At 44.2% G+C, this 21,250-nt stretch overlaps 2 protein-coding genes across 2 annotated transcripts in view; both read right to left on the bottom strand.

Annotated features, from left to right (window-relative positions):
- The window catches only part of LOC118508169 (neuromodulin), a 55,635-nt gene that overhangs the window by 32,334 nt on the left and 2,051 nt on the right, over positions 1-21,250 (bottom strand). The gene's annotated exons all lie outside the window — the stretch shown is intronic.
- On the bottom strand, positions 17,233-20,448 carry LOC118508170 (ubiquitin-like protein 5). The gene has a single exon (XM_036047719.1). The coding sequence runs from the start codon at positions 17,814-17,816 to the stop codon at positions 17,595-17,597; it is 222 nt and encodes a 73-aa protein (XP_035903612.1). The 5' UTR covers positions 17,817-20,448; the 3' UTR covers positions 17,233-17,594.

Raw genomic sequence — 21,250 nt, 5'->3', positions numbered from 1 at the left:
AGACTTTTCGGTGCAATCGATCAACAGCCGGTGGTAGGAAGTGGATTGCCTTAACGAGCCTCTTCTTGCTTCTTTCCTGCTCATGTCGACATCAAGCAATGTGTTTGTGACATAATCATTACTGGTGTGCCATTTTTGTAAGCTGTTACGTCAAGTGATGGGCGCTTTATTCTTACGGTTGTGGGGCATGATAGTAAAAAATTTGGATTGTTTTATTTATGCTATGATAATTTTAGAATGTCAATTAATAATATTATTACACCAAGTCGGAGAATAACTGATCGTAAAAATGTTGCTATAATAAATTGTAAATACTCTTATAAACCTCATAACAACAAGTAGTATTGTAACGTAACGCCCATGTAACGCTTTTTCTAAACACACGAACACCCATCATATTTATCATATGCATGTTCTACACATAAGAAACACGAACCATGCTCACAAATGCAAATAGGATAAAGCAACAAATTTGCACAACATCACGAAAAATGAAACGAAAACTCCGTTCGGGACATGTTCAAACAGGCGCCATTTGCTTCGTCACCACGGTCAACACAAAAAAAACCGTGGGCAGTAAAGTAGCTTATCATGCTGTCCAGAAAGATGACGTGCAAAAGCTTCCCTGAGAAATAGGAGAAAGGCTTGCCGGTTTTTTTCCTTCTACGGTCAGCCATACTTTTGATGTTGAAAAGGTTAATTTACTCTTTCGGTTGGCTTTTTGGAGGGCGTGTGTTTTTAACCCTTCCTTTATGCTGTTGCCCGAAACGAGTGAAAGCTTTTCACATTTTCCGAAACAAAAACGAAAAAGAAAAATTCGCACACAGAGAGGAAAAACAGAATTCGGGTTAAATTTTCCTCCCTGGGGTAACGGAACAAGAAGGAAGAGAAGAATAATGCTATTTCTTATGGGTGGATCAATTATTCAACAGTTTCTATCGGGTTTTCGGGAGGTCCGGTCGAAACTGTGCTGGTCAGATGTGGACTATTAGGTGTTCAAGTTGTGCCTTCGTTACGTGTTGGGCAAAGGAGTGTCCTTAACAAAAAAATTTACACTCCAAAAAACCGAACGATGGTAATTTAGTGAAGTGTAAAGTGGGCCTGCCAGTGCCTGCTGTCTGTAACGATGCCAAGCTCTTGACAGCCCTCGGTGCTAAGACCAATCCACTGGTCCTGGTGATGGTTTCTCACCATGCTGTGTCCGAACGATGTCCGAAACGATGGTGTCCGAAACAGAATAGTCTTCGCCCGGCGGGCCCCTATTGCACTTGACGTGCCCAAACTGAGGGATAAAGAAGGTGGCAGACCAAACAGCAAAAGCGAGTTCGGAAATTAAATTCATCGACCAAATACGAGCTCACGCGATTCTTGGCATTCCTTTAGAGAGTGCAAAGGGGGCTTGGCTTAGTAAGAAAAAATGCGAAAATAAAAAAGCGCAAAATCAATCGAACGAAGAAACGAAAAACGTATAATGAAGATGGGTTTGTTGGAAAATTCGACCAAAGCAGACAAGTTCAAGAAGCATTTTAGCGTGTACATTCGACACGGAACACTTCCCGGAAACATTACAGCAACAAACACAAAACGCGGAAGGAAGAAGACTCCGGACTTCAACTTCCGGAGCGTATCTATTTCGCTCCGCTTGACGGCGTTTAGCAGTGTAAGCTGTGGGTTTGCCCAGGGTTTGTCTACAAATTAAAATGACCCTGAGACGTGGGCGTGAGTCCTTGCACGCGGGCCAAGCGCAGGAAAAACACAACGAAAATGCTTCCACCGGGCTAAAGTAGCCGCACATAATTGAGTTTGTGCTTTATTGAGAAATGACAGTGGTGAGCACCGAACAGTGGCCTGCTAGCCTGCCTTGGCTTAATGGACTGTCACACCAATAAACGGATCGTTTGAGCTGACATGATAAATTACCGATACCGAGCGTTAAAACACCGGCAGCAGTATCGGCATGCAATCGGGTATTCACTTTACTTACCCCGGCATGCAACTTGCCGGATGTGAATTATTGAAACGTTGCGGATCAATGCCACTCGATTATTGATTGTATCGCCGGGTGCGGTGGGTGTTTTTCCATGCTTCCGGAAGGTGCTTTGAAGTTAAAGCTGGTAAGCGCAAACAAATAAAACTGCATCCCTTCATTCGCTTGGGATTGCCAATTGATCAAACGGAGAATCCATTGAGACGCCAGGGAAAACAAATCCATAATTCGATAGGGAAAATTGAGCCAATAATCATATTATTTCTTTACCCTTTTCTCCGCTAAATCATGCATTTTATTTGCTTTTATATGCACAGGCAGGTGGGTGAAAATCCGAAAAAAGCAGAGTAGGAAAATTAGTGGTGGGTTATTAAATCAACCGATAAATTGGCTTTTGAGAGGGAACAAATAATTAGATTGGTCAGTGCGTGTGCTGTGTATAAATAGATTTACCACCCCTTTGATTTAATTAAAACCACAAAACGTGTCACGAGAGCACGATTTAAAAAAAATATATATCACACTTAGCACAATGCGACCATATTTTTAATTACAATATTTACTGCGGTTTTGCTGTTAGGTTGCCTCTTTGCTGGCATTTTCCATGCGTGTGTTTCGTTCGGCGCGATACTTAATATCAACACCACGTACCACGCTTCATTTGTTTTGTCGGGTTTTTTTTTGCACTCTTGAAAGCTCCCAAAGCTTGGTGTAAAGTTTCCAAGTGCTTTTAATTAACATAATTTATTATCATGTTTGCAAAACTGCGAAACATTTCCCTGCTGCTGTTTTTTGCTGTTGCTGCTGGTTGTAGTAGGCAGTGAAAATGGAAACGTCTGATAAAATATCCTCTCTATCGCACACACACACACAAACACACTCCTGAAAGAGGACTAAAAATATCCTTTCGCTCTAATGCAAGCAATATGATGCGGGCACAGACACACACACACAAACTCGCGTGTGGTAAAAACTTTTCTCGTTAGTTATCATTAAATTTGTAAACCCATCTCTTGCATTCCCTCTCAGCTTGGAAAGAAACCCGTTTGGAAAATGTCCCCTTCCCACACACACACACACACGCACACACGTGCATGTTTGAGTGATAGGGCAGCCGGAAGTCGTCTTGGAAAACGTGGAACAATGTGTCCATCAAACCCAGCACACAAATGCACACACGTTTTAAAGGAAAGGGTTGAGTTGACAGCTGTGTGTGAAGAAAAATGGGGGAAAAGAAAACCAGCTTTTTCTCGTGTGCTGACGAGAGTGGTGGAAAAGTTACCCTTTGTTGCAATTCATTATTGTGTTGAGTTGAATCCACTTTTGATTTTTTGCTTTGTTTCACCATCAGTCTTTATGAACTAAGCACTGTCTGGATTTGATCGGAGTAGGGAACGTTCTTAGCAATTGTCAACGGCGTTCATTTGTGTTCATTCAGGTTCATCTTGCTGTCAATGGTGACTTGATTTATTTGTTATGCGCTGGAACGATCGTTCCCGTTTTGTATCGAGGGAAGCTTAATACGAGTGAGCAGACTTATATATTTTTATAAATATACTAATATTCTACTCATATATTCTTAAGTTAAACAGGCCTTCGTGTAGGGATAGAACAGTTTTTTAAATGAACCTTGCGTGAATTATCTTCTTGCATGACCACTCAGATGAACTGCAACAAGTTTAAACTACTAATAAAAAGACGAACGATGAAGTAGAAATGAACCCTTGGATGAACTCGACTGCACATTTTTTAATTATTAAATCAACTCTAACGCAAGTTACAAGACTTTATACTTCCTTACGATAAGTTTTTCGCAAATCTCACTCTCAACCGACTGAGCCTTGTAATTATTTAATCCCACCCCTAGCCAGCACGCAAGCCAGCATAATTTTGTGACATTATTTGTAACAACACGCGTCACGCCGGATTAGAGCGCAAAAGATTAAAGCTCAACGCTTCGCGCGTGTGCTGATAATAATTTCCTTTATCATCTTTTCGCACTCACTTAATCCCCGGAGCTACCGGCAACGTTACAGCGGAACACCCTTCACCGAAATTATGGCGCGCATGTATCTTAGTGTCCGCCGAGCCGGAACCAAGAGCCGGAGCCGGTTTTCGTGCTGCTTAATTGAACGTCTTGCACAAACATTGACTTAAACAAGTTTGCGGCCACTGTCGGGTGCTGAGCTAGGCCAGTCCAATGATCCGAGGCTGATTTATCTTCTTCGGGAAATAATTTATCTCCACCGAACGACGCTTCGGCGAGGACGCTTTGAACAAACCAAAGCAAAAGGCACGAACGGCTCTTGGCATAATCTTGGCGTCTTGTCCATGGCTTTTTTCCGTTCCGTGGCGTGAAGCGAACGTCAGAGGTTTGTTCTGCTTCGACCCAAAAGTCAACCCGAAGAATGTCTGTGGGATGGGGAGAAGAAAAACTTCATAACCCATCCTTGTTTGGTGTGCTTATGAAGTGGTGTACCATGTGTTTGTAGCTTGGCCAGAGGCATCCCACGGCAGGGGCAGGTGAGGCGAAGGTGGGAAAACCCGTTAATTATGCACGAACTATGTGAAGGACGCACGGAAGTGGTCCTTGCCGCTGGTTGATACAAGGTTGCCTGAAGTGGTTATGGTAAAAAAAAAGCGAAGATAGTATTACAACGCGTGTGCCCATACACGTCCGATGGTGACCCAGATAGCGGCATGTAGTAGGCCCCAGGTTTTGCAACAAAACACCCAACAACACGGTGCAGCGGTAGAGTTCACGTTCGACCGAAAGAGCTCACGTTGAATCGCACGTGTGATAGCGTTCAGAGCTTTGGGGCAAATTTGGGACCTGTCGGGCTAGTAGTGCTGTCCTGCCCGGCATGTTAACACGTCCCGGGAAGCCGTGCCGTGTTACATTTACAAAATGGAGCCACATCTCCCAAAAAGGAGGAGGAGGTCTCTTCTTCAAGCACCAACGCCCCTGATGTGCAAATTGTTACAAAACATTTGTGACATTCTACCTCACAATTGAGCACCTTCTGGTCGACATCATGAGCATCATCATCGTTGAAGCTCGGTACCTCGCCTCGCCACACAGAGAAAAGAAGGGAAATGGAAAATCATTTTCCACCCCGTCGTTCTTTTAATATCCGAGTGCAAACAACAACTCAAAAAAAGCGGGAACACTACAAAAGACATGGTAACGATGGGTATAGGTTCTTGCGTCCTTTGCAGTGTTGCATCATGTCGATAAATATTTTCTCTCGCAATATAACGTACACTACATCATGCGATGTGCTATTTCCAGCATCCGTCCATCAATGGCGGCCGGGGCACACATTCTTCCGATGTACTGGGCTGTGGGGCTGTGTTATCAGAAAAAGGTTTTCCCGTTTTTGCCCAGCAACGACATCATCGATACCCGTCGATCGGATCGATATCGAGGGGACGACAGTGGAAAAGCTGTTCGCTCCGGTTTGACATGTAGATGCAAGTTATGTCCACACAACCGCCTCTTTAATGAAGAGCGAAACGATGGCAATATCAATTTTCGATGAATAGTAACCGTCCGTGAAAGGGTTGCTGTTTAATCAATATATTCGTAGGAGGAACCTTACAACAGGGTGTGTGTGTGGGGGAGCTTTATATCGTTGGCTCGTGAAGAGTTTGGTTGATATGATATTTGCTGGCATTTGTAATCGAATTAGCTGCAATGGAAAAGCACAGAAAATGATCCTTCTTTCGTGAAAAGGTCACAATCGTTAAGTACGATCCAAACAGCTCTAGTGAGACTTCTTTGGCTCCATGACAAACCGCCAAAGATGGCCCTTGCCACCCAAATAGCTCAACAATCGTGCCCGTAAAAGAACTTTTATAAGAAAAACACAACGAAAATCCTTATATCATCTACTCGACAGATAAAGATGGTTAAGTACATTTGAGGTGTAAATTAGAACCTGAAAAGAGAGTATTAGTTCTTAGCTCTAGAGTTGGAATGTCCATTTGGAGTTCTAGGGTTCCTGTTGAATATCTATTGATTGGGTAAAATAGATTCGACAGACTATGCAAAAAGCTATCAGATGGGCCTGTATTTTCATAGTGCGTTGGCATAACCTTATCTAGAATTTAAACTAAAATTACACTACGAACAACAGGAAAGCTAGCAATCGGAAAAGCTTATGTTTCAGATTAATATTCATCCTGAAACATTCGGCCATTTTCCCTTTTTAGCTTCTCACCGGGAATCATCGCGGATCAGTTTAATGCTTTCCCGGCTCCAAGCTGTCAATCTGATTTTGGCTTAGCATTATACTCCATCCTACGCATTCCTGCCGGCGGGGGCAAAGTTAGTGGCGGAAGCTAAACGAATCACCTACACGCTCGACTAGCCTTATCCCGGTATCAGGAAAAATATGATTATTTTGGCTACTGTACTGCGGCTTATGAAACCAGCCCCCTTCCAGTCGCTGACCAATGGGAAAGCTTTTCCGCCTGAGCCGCACTGACACAAGAAGAAAGCAAGAGAAGAAGCAGCAACACACTCGACGAGATAATCTCTCATGCAGTTCGTTACGTGTCCATTTGTGTGGGTGTGTGTGACAAGAACTGCTAGAATACGAATGTCACACGGACACACCTGTAAGGAAAGGTCCTGCATCACCGTTCCAATGATGTCTGATTTTCGTCCACTGTATGACGCATTAAGTCGACGGGTGAGTCGCCTTCTACAAAACCTTCCTGCAAGCATTGAAATGGTTTCCGTTCCAAAAAAAAAAACGCCGTCCGCTTGTTCCCGTTACTGACTTTGTTCTCCAGCGTTTCTGAGTTGCTGTACGCCCAATTTTCAACCCACTTCCGGTGGGACTGACTGGAAAGCTTTTGGCGCTCGGTGCAACCAGCGGATCAAACGGATATTATTTATGGGCGAACGGTGTTCCGTGTGCCACGGGGGCCAACCATTTCATTTATATTGCTCCTTTTCCCTTGATTTATCCACTCGCGCACCGAAAAAAGCAACGTCCCGAACCGCGTTAGTGCTTCCGGTCCGGTGGTGACGGTGGCGGCGGGTACCGATGATTGGGAGGACCGTTTTCCCATTGTACCACAGTTTCAGAAGACGAAACGGAAAACTTGTGCGCCTTGTGGGAGGAGTTTTATGGGTAGCATATTTCTGCCAGTGCTTCTTCTATTCGGTTTCAGGTAGGCATTTATTGAAGGACGTGAACCGATTGGGAAATTGTCGTTACCGATAAATTGAGCGGCCGAAAAATGATTTTCAAAAAATGATTAAACGTTTTATTTTTGCGGCGTTCTGCTGATAGGAAAAGCTTCTTCTTTCTGAGGTAGAATTCATCGTCAAATCGGTTGCCATGGTGATGAATGCTTTTCTTTGGCCTGCTAATAAACTTGCAATCGAGTTGGAGGAGAAGCTCGATGATGGAAGGTTTATTATAATTCAGGAAAAATGAGTATTGAATTACTCATACATTTCTGGAAAACAAAATGATAAGAATTTCCACTAACATGTTATTCTACCTCGAAAATGGAGTCCTAGTAGAAGTATTTCATTATCCCTTTTTCATGAGAAAAATCAGAAAAAAAGCTTCAGAGAAAATGACGGTAGCAATGGAACGTTTTTGCGTGAAATACACCTCTTGAAAAACAATCCTGAACATGTTACGCAGCAAAGAGCAGGAAACAGCTTCCCTACAATCAACCAATAAAAACTGATTGATTATCCCTAGGGTATGACAAATCGTGCTACATTAAGCGTTCTATCGCTATTGTGCAACCTCTGTTCTGTGAAGCAATATATGTTCATGGATACAACAGTTTGTGCAACCTTCCGGGAAGTACTTTCTTATTGTTTGAAACCTTCTTGGAAAATCAAGCGAACAGTGGGCATGAAAACAGACATCAGAAGAAAGATTAAAGATGAGCGAAAGTTTCTCTATGGATTCTTTTTTTTCTTATCGATATTCATGTCGAACCTTCTGTTCGAACTACAATCTCAGGAGGTTTATTACCATGTCAAGTTTTTCTTTTACTTTTGGTTAGGATCGGTGATTTAGCTACTGAACTAGAGGTCGTAGCTTATTAAAGTGAGAAAAAGTGAGAGAGAGAACTACTGTTGTGAGCTAGTTTCTTTCTATTCTTAAAGCCCTTGGGGAGTTGTTAGCTCCATAATTTCTCTCATGACATCCACATGTATCTTAACTCACCTAAGGTAACTTATATTGAGCTGTGTTAGCGTTAAAAATGATTCTGCTAAATGGAATTCGATCCCAGTCCTTATCGAGTGGAAGACCAGCACCTCTACCACTATGCCACTGAAGCTCCTACTCCTAGAATACGCTTAAACAAGGTAAAATCCAACACAGAGATCGCAAAGGCAATTTAAACTCAAGGACAAACACATATCGCACTCCAAATTTAAAGACCCACATGAGTGTGGTTTCGATCTCCGGGCTTAAATGCTTCCCAGCTCTATTCATTGCATATTCAACGCAAAGCGTTACTTTAATTATTCACCACACACACACACACACACATTCAACCAGGCTTGGATCAACCGTTTTGCCAGAGCTAATTGCCATGCCAGGGCAGTATTAGGCAAACGGTTGGAAAATCCTTTGCCCTCCACCACAAACGATACATCTATTCAAATCCCTTAGATTCCATTTCCGGGTGCCCTCCGGTGAGATCCATTTAAGCGTAATTTGGTGCTACTGAATGTGTGTGTGCGCTCACTAGTGTTTTGCCACACACGCACACAGCCCCCCGGTTGACACGTTAAACAGCTAAATGAAGAAAGGATGGCGCCATTTAGCAAACGCTATTCGATAATTGTCTTCCTTGATGCTGCTGCGCTGCAATGGGATGTCTGGTGGACGGTAGCAGCTTCCAGATGGCTCCACACCAATCGATAGCATCATTCTCGCCATGGGAACTGAACGACTCTACTGAGGCTGAAACGCTCAGAAACACACACACACACTCATATGCAATAGCCCGCTAGAGATCGTGAGGTGTGCTGGTCGGTAACACCTGACTGTTATGTACCTTTTCGCCAATTTTTACATCACACTTCCGGTAATCACCGACAGATGGCAGTACAGAGTGACAAACGGTTTCACGGTTAAATTCACGGTGTTTTCACAGCACGCTTATCGCGCAAAAGGGGGGGGGAGAGTGAAGTTTTTGAAGTGTCCTGGGAAAGGTTTGAGGCTGATCGTTATCGTTATCGTACATCATCATCATGCGATGCGCAGCGTGGCTGTAGGATTATCGAGTAGTGGCGTGCCATGCCGGAAATAATAACAGGGTAGCATATAAAACATTTAACCTGCTGCTCGCACTCCGGTCGCGGTTGCCTATAACCTCAAGTGCACTTAATCCAATTTGCACCAGCTCCAGTCGGCAGCTCAAACCGATGTCAGTTCTGTCGACCGTTCAGTCAGACGGTAAAAGGCCACCACCCTTTTGGCATTGCAGCCTTACTCCCCCCTGACTCTGGAGGGCAATTCTACCATTGGCAGGGTGGAGAAAAGTATAAATGCATTCCAGATATGCAACAGCTGGTTGCGATTTCACCGTTTTCTGTGGTGTAGATTCCACCTCAGTGAAAACGGAAGCCATCATTGTTGTACGATATCTCACTGCCTCTCTCTCTCTCTCGCTCTCGCTCTCTGGTCGGAAAAGGTTGAACTAACGAGCCTAAGGATCTATCTCAATTATCACGTATCCCCACGACGTTAGGCATGGCTTTTGCTTGATAACAATTCACAATCAATACTAATTACATTCGGCTAGGCTACGGACGGTCGACGAGGAACGCTGAAGAGTGAAGGAAGTGTGCCCCCGCATAATGACCAGGTGAAACAGGTGTTTTGTTTGCCGGATACCTGCTTTCTACACGCTTGCCCCGACGATTAGCTGCGTGCTGCGGGGTGCGAGAAGATGTCAAAGATTCGTTGCGTTGCCAGTTCGACAAGCCTTCTCCGGGAGGTTGGATGACATTTCCGAACGGCTTACGGTCGTAACGTACCGAACCTTGGCCGGAACGACGCCATGCCTTGTATACATTTTAATTAAGAGCTTTCTCCTGTTGTTCCTGTAGTGTTTAATTATTTACGACACTGTGGTGCCTTTTGCTTCGAGGACGGTTCGGAACCATAGCAATGGACAATCGAACCGGAAAGCAAAACCCGCACTACCCGGGAATGGCATTGAGAAATGAGTTTTTCTTCGTTTCGGAATTGGATCGATCGTTGGTGGAGGTTGTGGCAGGCGGGCTAATGCATTGTGAGTACGGGCTGGTTGTGCAAAACCAGCTTCCATTTATGTGGAACGAACGTCCACACCGTATGCCTGACCTTAGAGCCTTACCATTATTGACATTCACCCTCCTTTTACCTGAATAGGGGTGATTGCAGGAATGGAATGTGACACAGAATAAACAGAAATTTATTCCAACTAATGTGTGGACACACTATTGAGAGAGAGAGAGAGCGCAAGGGAGGTAAAGCTAACCTGAATTTACCATCCCTTCGTAATGACCTTTACGCCCCTCGCTCCCTTGAAGTCCCAACAGAATAATGTAGGGGGCTGTAAAAACGGACGTAATGGACGGTTGATCGAAATCTCCGTTCGGCCGGAAGTGGTAATGAAGGTAGCGGGGCGTTCTGCTTTCTAAGCCATTTGCTCGTTTTAATCCCCCATGCCCCCGTGCATTGTATACGGTCAGTTAGGTTGCGAAAGAAAAACAACACCTGACAGGACAATGGGAAAAATGCACCAAGCAACTTTCCGAGAATAAACCGTGATAAAAATCGTTTTCATTCGATGTGATCGTTCGTATTGATTGTTTATTTATTTTTACTAGAGCTTCCAGGGAACGCTGCTGTACGCTTTTCAGCTTAATTATATCCATTATGGTTCCTTCTAATAATATCGTTGTTGGTTGATTGTGTCGTTGGCTTTGCAGGAAATGAGTTTAATTTAAAAACATTTATGAGGAAAGCAAAATATTAAATTACAACTGAATAGTTTACGTTGAAATTCCAATATCCTTTCCATTCCGCCGTTATACGGCAAGGATCGTATATCACATTAATTGTGCAATTGACTCTTTGACTTTTAATTCACTCGATCATTCGAGGATAAACGTTCAAAATATATTCTATTCGAACTTATTACTCAGCTTACTTCCCATAATTCTCCTCAGCAGTAAGTTATTAGTACTCCTCATGTGAAGTACTGGGCGTCTCCATCAATTAGTACAATATTAGAAAAATTTGAAAAATTCCTCACCTGGGTAGCACTGAGTTAGTATCCATTAAATTGAAGTAGTTTGTATGCAGGAGATCTACAAATAATTTTTTTGTAAAAAAAAATCAATTGAAAAAAAAAACATGTAAAACGCATCACCGGGGCATTAAACTCCTTAAAGAAGAAAAATTACTTTCAATCCAACTAAAAACTAGTAACTTTATGGCGAACTATTGATATGGGAGTTTTTTTTATTTTAGAGCCTTATAAATCTGGTTTTAAACGGTTCTTAGTCCATTTGTTGTGTTACAAAAACTAAAGCTCTTTTCACGCTGAAATAGTCGATTCTTTTGACCACCTTCACCCGATAGTGCAGTTCCAGAGCATCACATTAAAAACACAAACAAAATGGAAACGGGAATACACCATTCCGTTTCGCTACATTACATACGTACGTACGGACACGAGACCGATTCTGGCCATGACCAATCGGTTGGAACAGCAAATGGTTCATTGAGTCATTTTTTTTACTCTCCACTACCTCTCTTTCTCTGCACGGTAATGAGCCCATTTTGTGCTGATTGTTGTTTAGGTTAGCTTTTTCTACGGCTCGCACATTCAATGCATTTCATTCATGCTAATGAAAGTTTAGAGATGGCTTTGGCTAACGATGACGAAGGAGTAGGAAAGGAGAGAATGGCATGCTTGCGTGTTCAGCTGACTGGCCTGGAGATTAATGATGTGTAACAGGATAAGTAGTGCTTTATTCGTTGTCCGCTCGAAAAAGAAACACGTGTAACGAGAGTGGAATTACATGTTTTAGGGGAGGTTTTTTTGAAGGAGCGCTTTCGTGCTGTATTTCCCAAGAGTAAAAGTGTTTTTAAGGGATAGTTTCTGGTGGAATATTAATTGTGTGTTATACGAGCTGTTTATTTAGATTCAGCAAACCGACATGGAGAGAGAGAGAGAATTCACACAAAAAAATTGACTTAAAATTTATTATTCCCAAAAAAAGGAAGAACTGGTTCGATGAACTAATTCTGTAAAACTGCATGAATTATGAACCGTCGCATTACTCCATCACAAACATCATGGAAGTGCATTTATATGCTAAAACATACACCATACCTGCAGTATCGCAAGAAAACCACAAGACTGGCATTTCTGCTTCTTGCAAACCGTGCAACTTTTCCCTCGGCAAATAATGGTGAATGGGAAAACTCATCTTCAGAATACGGGACCACGGTGAGAAGCGCCATCGGTGTCCTCGTCGTCTTCCATATACATTTGCACTTGAGATTCAAATTGAATTCCGTGACTCGACTGGTTCTTGCCATATCGAGGGAAAACTTCGTTTCCGGGGGGAAGGAAGGTGTCACGCTCACGAAAAACACACCTCCTCGGCCACTGGACACCGTTCCATGTAGGAACAGTGTCATTTGTTCCTTTCCTTTTCCATCTCTTGTTTCCATCCGAATGGGTTCGAGAGTTTGGAGTTTTTTTTCTTCTTCTCTTATCAGTAAGGAATTCCATTTCCTAGCCAACCCAACCCGATCGATGGAACACACCGACACAGAACACGCATCAAGCACGAGCGAAAGGACATTCCAACGTAGATTGAAAATAAACACCCGATCTGATGAACCGATGAAAATTTGAATCTAATTTTAATTAAAACAATCTCCTCGGGCACTCCACAGCTCCGACCGAGAGTGCTGTGAGCGTGGCTATCTTGGCACAACAGGCGAGTTGGATTTGGGTTAAAAAGGAAACCAACAGAAAAAAATGGTCGAGTGGGCAATCTGGGGGTTTTTTTCTCTCAATTGTCCCAAAACCTCGCCGCCCGTCCAGTTTTAACACGAATCATTCTCGTCCGTTTCGAATCCGATTACGACACCCCATAAAGGACACGGGACTGGGTGGGGAAGGCTGACGAAAAATCAATTTATTGATTGAAGTAAGTGTGTTTGTTTAATGGATAACAAAAGCAACGTACAAACATGGTCCCGGAATAGAGTGGAATGTGTGGGTGATAACAACCAACCGCTCCCCCCAGCTCTGGGCCGGAGCATTCAATTAAAAGTGGACAAAAGGCCTTCCGGCTATGACAAGTCCTAGCTGGGGATGGGGATCGTTGTAATGTTTTGTCTTTCATCTTGCGCCCAGTTTGATGGCTGCTGACGGTTGAAAAAAGCTTTCCATGCTGGATACTGGTGGTTGCTGTTGCTGCCCCACGCAGCATGAATGTAAAATTTCCCTTTTATGTTCCATTATTATAAATTCAATGTACAGCACTACAAGTTTTTGTGCTTTTTTAGTCAGGTTGCTGTTAAATTTCTACCAAGCACCAGGCGCCTCCATTGAAAGTAAGGTTCGCCATAATCACCGAAACCGAAGCAAATATCACTTTAAAGCAGCGTACAATTTCCCATTAAAAGTTGAGGAAGTGTTTGGTACACGAACGTTGGACCGTACTAGAATTAGATGGCCTGGGACGCTGGGGTTTTGCCACCATCTTATCTTCCGCAACTCGGCACATGAAGTAGTATCATAAAGAGTAATGGGAATGCAGAAGTGTTTACGTGCAGATGGTGGTAAATAGCACGGAATAGGGGATTAAGATTACCTAAAAGGGGACCGACCCGGAAGCGAATAGTTTGCCTGTACACGTGCGGTTGAATCCATCTTGGGAACGGAAATTGTGGTTCGCTTATCCTTCTGTTTCGGTTGCGAAAGTCTTAGAAATTGAGCATTATTGACGCAAACCCCCGGTTCCTCTGTTTGGCTAGCCCCAATTACACACTCCGGTCCCGGCAATCTAATTACACTGCCTTTACGACGTCAAAAATGGAATAATTGAGTTCCGGCAGTTATTGCAACTGTAGGCGACCGGAGCGCTTACGAGCACGAATGTAGGTCAAGGGAAGGCCACCTCGTATCCCGTATCCCGGAGGTGGCTGCCAATCAAGCTATTACTGCAAGGAACGTTCAACCGTGTCCGGTTTGCGCTGTATGCTGATGCCGATATTACAAACCGTTCTCATCTTTCATGTGCTCAGTCGAACATGACTGATTGAAATGTCCGGACAACCCCGGGTGAATTCTCACCGATCGATCGGCTAATCAGGTGTCGGTTGCGTCACACTCAATTCCATGCTCTGCTGTGCTTCTATGTCGAATCTAGTCGGTGTAAATTCGCTCAATCACTTGTACGACTTCACCAGCGACAACCTGATGAGACCGATTCCTGAGGGCTTAGTCAATATCCTTACCCCGTCTAAGGGTGAGATTGCAAAGTCCTCTAAAGCTGTCAGGGAGAGGCTATCAAAGGAGAAAAAAACGGAGAGGGAGAACTTATGTTGGAAAGTTCTTTCCCGAGCCCTACGTACCTAATCCAAACGGATCGGATCGATTCACACTCGTTCACTTACAGGTGGCGGTAGTAACCGACCGACCGAACTTAAAAGCTTTCGGAGCTCAAGGCAGCAACGAAAGTGACAGTGGTGCCTAGCACCGTGTGAGGCATGAAGCGTTCAACAGCACTTCCGTTTAGCCTTCAACTCGGGACAAATCCTTTTTTCCCATTGCTAGAGAGCATCATCGGTCCACCGCGTAGTTTGCACTCCCTGTCACACCCGTGGTTCCCTTCCTGGTTCAGCCACCACAAATTGCAATTACGAGGTTCCCATTATGTTTGTCGAGCCTCCCGAAAGCGGCAGGAACACACGGGTGAAAAATGTTCACAACACCCAGCTCTATTGACGCTAGACGGTGACATATTGGCAATACGGTAAATCCCTAAGCCCTCCTGCCAATATCCTTTCTCGAGGGTTGCGCGGGCAAAACCATTCCGGAATCGAGTTCCATTTCCGAAAAATGGGACCCCCATGCCCGCACCCCGCAACCCCGAACACCAGCACACAGGTTCGACGCGGTGTCGCCACGTTGATTTATCGATTTCAATAAAAAGGATTACTACGTGTGTCCGGGCCCAACTTCGAGTGTTCCAATGGGCTGTGCTACGCGCGCGTTTATGTGTGTGTGGTGGATTGTAAATGACTGTTTCGTTTTGTCGTGACGAATCTTCGGTAACAAACCAGCCCACTAGCAGGCACAAAAGAATGGCGGTCATGATAAAAAGGCTAATTGGACTGAAGGATGCAAACCACATGTGCTTACAAATTGCCTCGACCGTCGTAGTGAGGTACTTTTAGGTGCCGGTAAGGTTAGGTCAATTTTTGTCCACCACCGGGCCGTTCAATCCCTTATTAGTATTTGCCGGCTGTGGTGGACACCAGTTCTTTGACCCAAACACAGAGGCAGTTGATCATGCAACAATATGTTGCACTTGTGATGTGTGTGTGGTCACTGTGACGCTCACGTGGGGTTTCGGTTGCCAAGACCGAGATGGAATAATTTGTTGAAGCACAGCGTCCATGGCACGAGGCCAAGCGGATATTGTACTGGACAAATGCAGCATATGTGTTTTTTTTCCTTTAGTGTTTTAAAGCGGAACATAGGAAAGAATTTAAAAAGCTTTAAAGCTGAGATAATTGGCTGCTTGTATACCTTGTGCTACTAATTAAAAACTTGAGTTTCTTGGAGCATCTGTTGTTTTAATAGGTTTTGAGTCTTCAATCAGTAGAATTCTGTGTCGTTAAATCTCTGAACCATATTTTACATTATTTTCAGCTCAGCAGCATTATAAATCGAAGTTGATATTTGAAGCTCACTTTTGTGATATTCTATGATCATAAACAAGATGGTAGCGACGACGATCGCTCTTTACGCAGAACTATTCTTGATCTCTACCCACCCAGCAGGGCTGCATGAAATATTTGTGCTCCTGGTAATCAAATACATTTTCCAGATATTGACGCAGCCAAAAATTGATTAGTATTTCTCACGAGTATAAGGAAACTGTTTAAACGCAATAGAGGATTTTGGAGGACCTGGTCCCATATGAGTGGAAGGACACTGGGGCAATCGGTACAATAACGATCTCTGTAAGCTATACGGGGAGCTCAATATTGTGCAGTAAATTAGACTCGCTTGGCATCTGATGGGCTGATCATGTCACGAGATCGACACCGGACGATCCAGACCGTAAAGTCTATTTAAAGCCTTCACATCGATAAAGGAGACGTGGTACTCAACAGCGTGTGATACGTTCGCCAGAAAGGCTAGGATATTCTATTGGATTCAAAGAAAAATATTTTTTTTTCGGAAATTAAGGAATTGGCCGATCCGCATAACCAACCTTCAGAACCGCAGTAAAGTGTAATTAACGGTCGTAAAATAAAAGTTTCTGCCGAGGACTGAGGCATCTCGCTAGGCAAACCAATAAATTTCTGCCGCTCTGCAATTGAATTACAAAACCAATTAGTTTAGCCATTTTATGCCCGTTTCGCCGTCTCGCATAGGAATCAATATCCGAGACACAGACGATAGTTTCTTCGTTCCGTTTCTTGGTGGCTCTCGTTTCGGTCGTTTCTCTCGCTGGCACTCGCAAACAATCGCAGTCTGCGGTGCCTTGGCGAATTGAATTGAAATTTGCATTGACATCGTTTGCGGCAACAATTCATAAGCCCGTCACGTTTCGCTGAGGCCACCGTCATTTACAATTTCACAACAGCCGAGATTTGCCATCCGAGTGTGTTCTCGAGCGGAGTTTGTGGGATGCAGATTGACGGGTGAGTGCTGCTAGCGAGCATGAATATGTTACTTGTAAAAGGAAAACACGGAATGGGTGTGTGGTGCCAAACATACGCTGCCTCGCCGCATTACCATAACCGATAAATCATTGCATGCGAGCAAGGAAACATTCACACCACCGTTTGGCAGTACAAGTAGTGCGCAATCTGGTGTTTGCTAGTGCGATCAGGTGGTTTATGGTGGGTTCCGATAGTGTTATATAGATTCCCCATCCGGTTGTTAAAGTTTCGGTGCAAACGAGACAATATAAAGCGCCCGCGTGTGTGCGGCAGATGTGTTCAGTTTTAGTAAATTTTTATTTTCCCTTTCCAACAGTCACAGTATGAATGCTTATTGTGTTTTAGTTATACCTCAAGCTTATCTTAAAATCTCTTGCCTCTCTTCATACGTTTCCTTTCATCCTGCTCTCCGTAACGCGCTCCGTTTCTCCTTCACTCAATATTAATGTGCATTTGTGGTCCTAGCCGTTGTTTAGTTTTCGCTCAGATTCCACCTTCCAACAGCTCGGTTATTTCTGCTGCGGTCACGCCAAGCAGCGACGCCAAAAATCGATACGATGACAACAACAGCCACCAGCAGCAGTAGCACAGAGGCTGCTGCCACCTTTCGAACCATTCGCCGGCGCACATCCGAGGCTCTACTGATAGTACAGCTCGATGTTCATACCGTCGTGGATTTCGTAGTCCGCCAGCTTGATATTATCCTTATAGATTGTGTACCACTTTTTCAGCACTATCTTGTCGTAGCGCGTGCCGGTCTGGGCGGCGATCAACTTTTTCAGGTCACCAATCGTATCGTCCGGGTTGCACTTTACGCGCACCTTCTTGCCCAACCGATCGTTGCACGTAATTTCCAGCATCGTGGGCTACGCGGACTATATGGGGCTGGCAAAGAAAAGGAAGGAGAGAAAGCGTGCCGGCAAATTAGAACAAAAAAATACACGGACACTTTGTTTGATTCGGGTGCGTTTTAGCCTCTGCGAATTCCCGTGCCTTTTGCGTGAGCGAACGCGCGATGTAAACAAACGGCGGAGCGCGTAAACGTCAAACTGACGTTGGATAGAAGGCTCACCGTGCGGACATGTGCAGTGACGTCCGGACGATGTTTGATGAAACGAATTTTATCAACAAAAAAATTTCAGGCATTTTCTGATGGATTACAGCTTGTTACATGATTTTGTAAGAAATTGTGAAAATTTATTTTATTCATACTATAGGAAGTTGAATATTATTTGTCTATCGAACAGTTAGTTGTAATTATTTGTAATAAGCGTATCGGAGGAGTCGCAATGGTATTGTTGACCAGTAGAAGGCATATACAACAATAAATTTGTGTAGACCTCCTGATTATTTGGCACAAGAACCTCGAGAGGTCTTGGTATACTATTACTGGCTTCCTTGACTCGTAGGGTGAATAGATCCGGGTAGGATTCGAAACTTTGTCCTACCGTATCAAAGATCGGCGCCATTTCAACCATACATGTAGTTAACTTAATATATATTTTCTTAGTTAGAGATGTCTCGAACAGTCCTCATATTCATCATCACATCGAAGCGATGTTTACATTTCTTCCTGAAAGTTTAAAACAACGTTCAGTGCGCACCGAGTTTTCCCCGAGCAGTCCTGTTTAGCTCTAGCTCTGGGTTTGATGGTTAAAAAATTATTCATGAGCGAATGAGCTTTTCATCACATTACGGGTTGATAATTTGATATAACCGATGGAAGCCAACATGTGTGCTGAAGATTTTCTCTACGTTCTTTCCATCATCCCGGATGAAATACATCTGGCGAATGGAGCGAATGTTATCGTACACTAAAAGTGCATTACGCTGACACGTGTACGGCATGCTGGGTAGCACAAAGTTCATAGAAATTTAAATGTGCTTTCCCTCGCTAAGCTCTACCCGAGCTAGTTTCTCGGTACAGAGAAATAGGTACAGCACGGACAAAATAAATAAATATCTAGCGGGGGGCCGGGGCGAAATGAACCAAACAAACAGGAGAATCTGTTTATCGTAGAAGAATTATGTAGAAAACACTCGGGTTTCACTTCGGAAGGAAGGCAAAAACAGCAAAACCTTTTCCCCCTAGATAATACCTCCCCAATACGCACGAAAAACAAAAACAACCACAGCTGGGTTCGTTTTGTTCGGCCCCCCAATCCATCTGGGGAGTTTCCTTCGGTGAAGGAACTCCGTACCGATAATTTTATTCATAAGCGCCCTCGTCTAGCAAATGCAAATGGGGCTCGTTTAGAGGTAAGGGATGAGGCCATGAAACGGACGATTTGGTGCCTTATAAGCCGGAGCTTCTGTTTTTACTTTTTTTTTGAGGATAAGAGTGTGTAGTGTCGGCGAAGATTTATTGCCCGAGTGGCCATCCCTATGGAGAGGTACGGACAGATAGTTTTATTTCAGCCGCGCAAGTATTACTATTATTTAAATTAGTCTTATTGTAGCTAATTTGATTGTGTCATCCGAGATACGAGAAGTGAGAAGGGTACTTTATGGTCATGAGAGCTATTTTTAATTACTGTTGCAAAACTTGAAGAGCGCTCCTGAAAGAAGCCTAAGAAATTGATTATTCTTGCCGAGAGGGAATATCAAACGTGTTAGCTTTTCCTAGAAGAGGATCACACAAGAGGACCTCCAGTTTTGGTGACCTTCGACGATGTCGGAGGGTTTTTTTCGAGGGTAGGATCAATAAACGGAATAACGGCCATTCGCTGGGAGGCTCTTCCCAGGGTAAGAAGCCCACACACACACACACACACACACACACACACACACCCATGGCCATGGTAATGATGTTTCGAAATCATGTAAATGCTACTGAATCGTTTAGTGTGCTCCGTACACTTTGACTGAATAAAGTGTAGCTGGTAAAGTCATTTCTGTGCACGTGGTGATGGTCTGTGCAGTTTCTCAAGAAACAAAACGATTTGCCCCCTACGTTAAGTGGGGTTCTCTTCAAAAAGGAAAAAGAGCGAGCAAAGAAATGAAGTGTCTTTATTTTGTCGAGTTTGTAAAAAATGTCTTTCTCGACCCGATGCAGACGACCGACGGTTCTATCGAATGATTCCCTTTTGCAAAGGCAAAGGCAAGGAAGATAGCAACCACAAGAAGCAAGGTCTACTACCCGCGGTGAACATTAAACCGCGCAGTTGAAGTAGAAGCAGAAGCACTCGAGAATGGCAGGCAATGGGAAAAAGACCCCGCACGGTTCGTCCGTTCGAGTTCTTATGCAACGCGGATGGGCGCCTTTACAAACGTGGTTGTAATGGAGAAGCAGAACGCCCGCTGGATGCTTTCGTTACATTGTGTTGGGAAGGCCCGTAAGAGCAGCACAACCACAGTAGCACAACGAAATCAGTGCCTTCAGGGTACTCCTGCGATCGATCCATTTTCGCTTGAAGTTAGGACCTCGGCTGCAGCAACAGAACCACGGGAAGTGCATCAAAAATTGACGCTTCGAATCAATAAGCCCAAAACTTCCCCCGAAAAGGCTGACGGCTATCCCCCGGCTTCGTTGTAACGGCCAGATCGATTTCGGGTAGCCGCTTTCTAAGAACGACAGAGCTGCTGAGCCACATTTTAGCAAATCCGTTCTCATTTGCTAACGGCAGCAAAGAGCGCGTACATTATTTTCGGAGATTCGGTTGGCAAGACGTGCCAAGAACCCGCCGGGGCATCAGAAAGTTCAAAGTAGAGTGGTTTGAAAAGTTAGATTGATGATAACAGGCGGATAACAGAAGTTGGTTCGCTTTTCGGAATGCTTGTGAGTGTATGTGTGTGGGGAGGAAAATAAATCAGTTTCCCTTGGTTTACTGACACGGAAGCTAACGTGATGCGATGTCAGAAAACAATTATATTAATAATTTACCACACCTCATTTGCGAAGCGGAGTCAAAGCATTTCACAACCGAATGGTAGCGGATTAAAGGAACGGATGGTAAGAGGGATCAAAAAACGTTACCTTCTTCTGTGGCTTCTTGCTGCTTCTTCACCTCGAGCACGGGTGATGAGTTGGCTGAGGAGCTGTTACTGTGTCACTTCACACGGAACGGATTCGGAGGATGTAACACACGCACGCCACACAAAACGGACACCGGTAAACGGGCAAGGTAAAGTGTAACGAGCCGCGGACAGCGTGGCGATTATGCAACGACGCGGATTTCGCGGATGAGCACCGTAAGCACGACAGGCCTGAACTGACCTAAGCCTTACCGGACGAAACGGCTAAAAACCAACCGGATTACAGGGAAGAACCGCGAAGCACTCGGACCACACACAT

Source organism: Anopheles stephensi, chromosome 2 (assembly GCF_013141755.1).
Source record: "Anopheles stephensi strain Indian chromosome 2, UCI_ANSTEP_V1.0, whole genome shotgun sequence".
Classification (NCBI taxonomy): domain Eukaryota; kingdom Metazoa; phylum Arthropoda; class Insecta; order Diptera; family Culicidae; genus Anopheles; species Anopheles stephensi.
This window is presented reverse-complemented; position numbering and strand designations above follow the sequence as displayed.

What these genes read in the sequence shown, in the direction of transcription:
- LOC118508170 (XM_036047719.1), bottom strand. Translation starts at nt 17,816, where the DNA reads ATGCTGGAAATTACGTGCAACGATCGGTTGGGCAAGAAGGTGCGCGTA.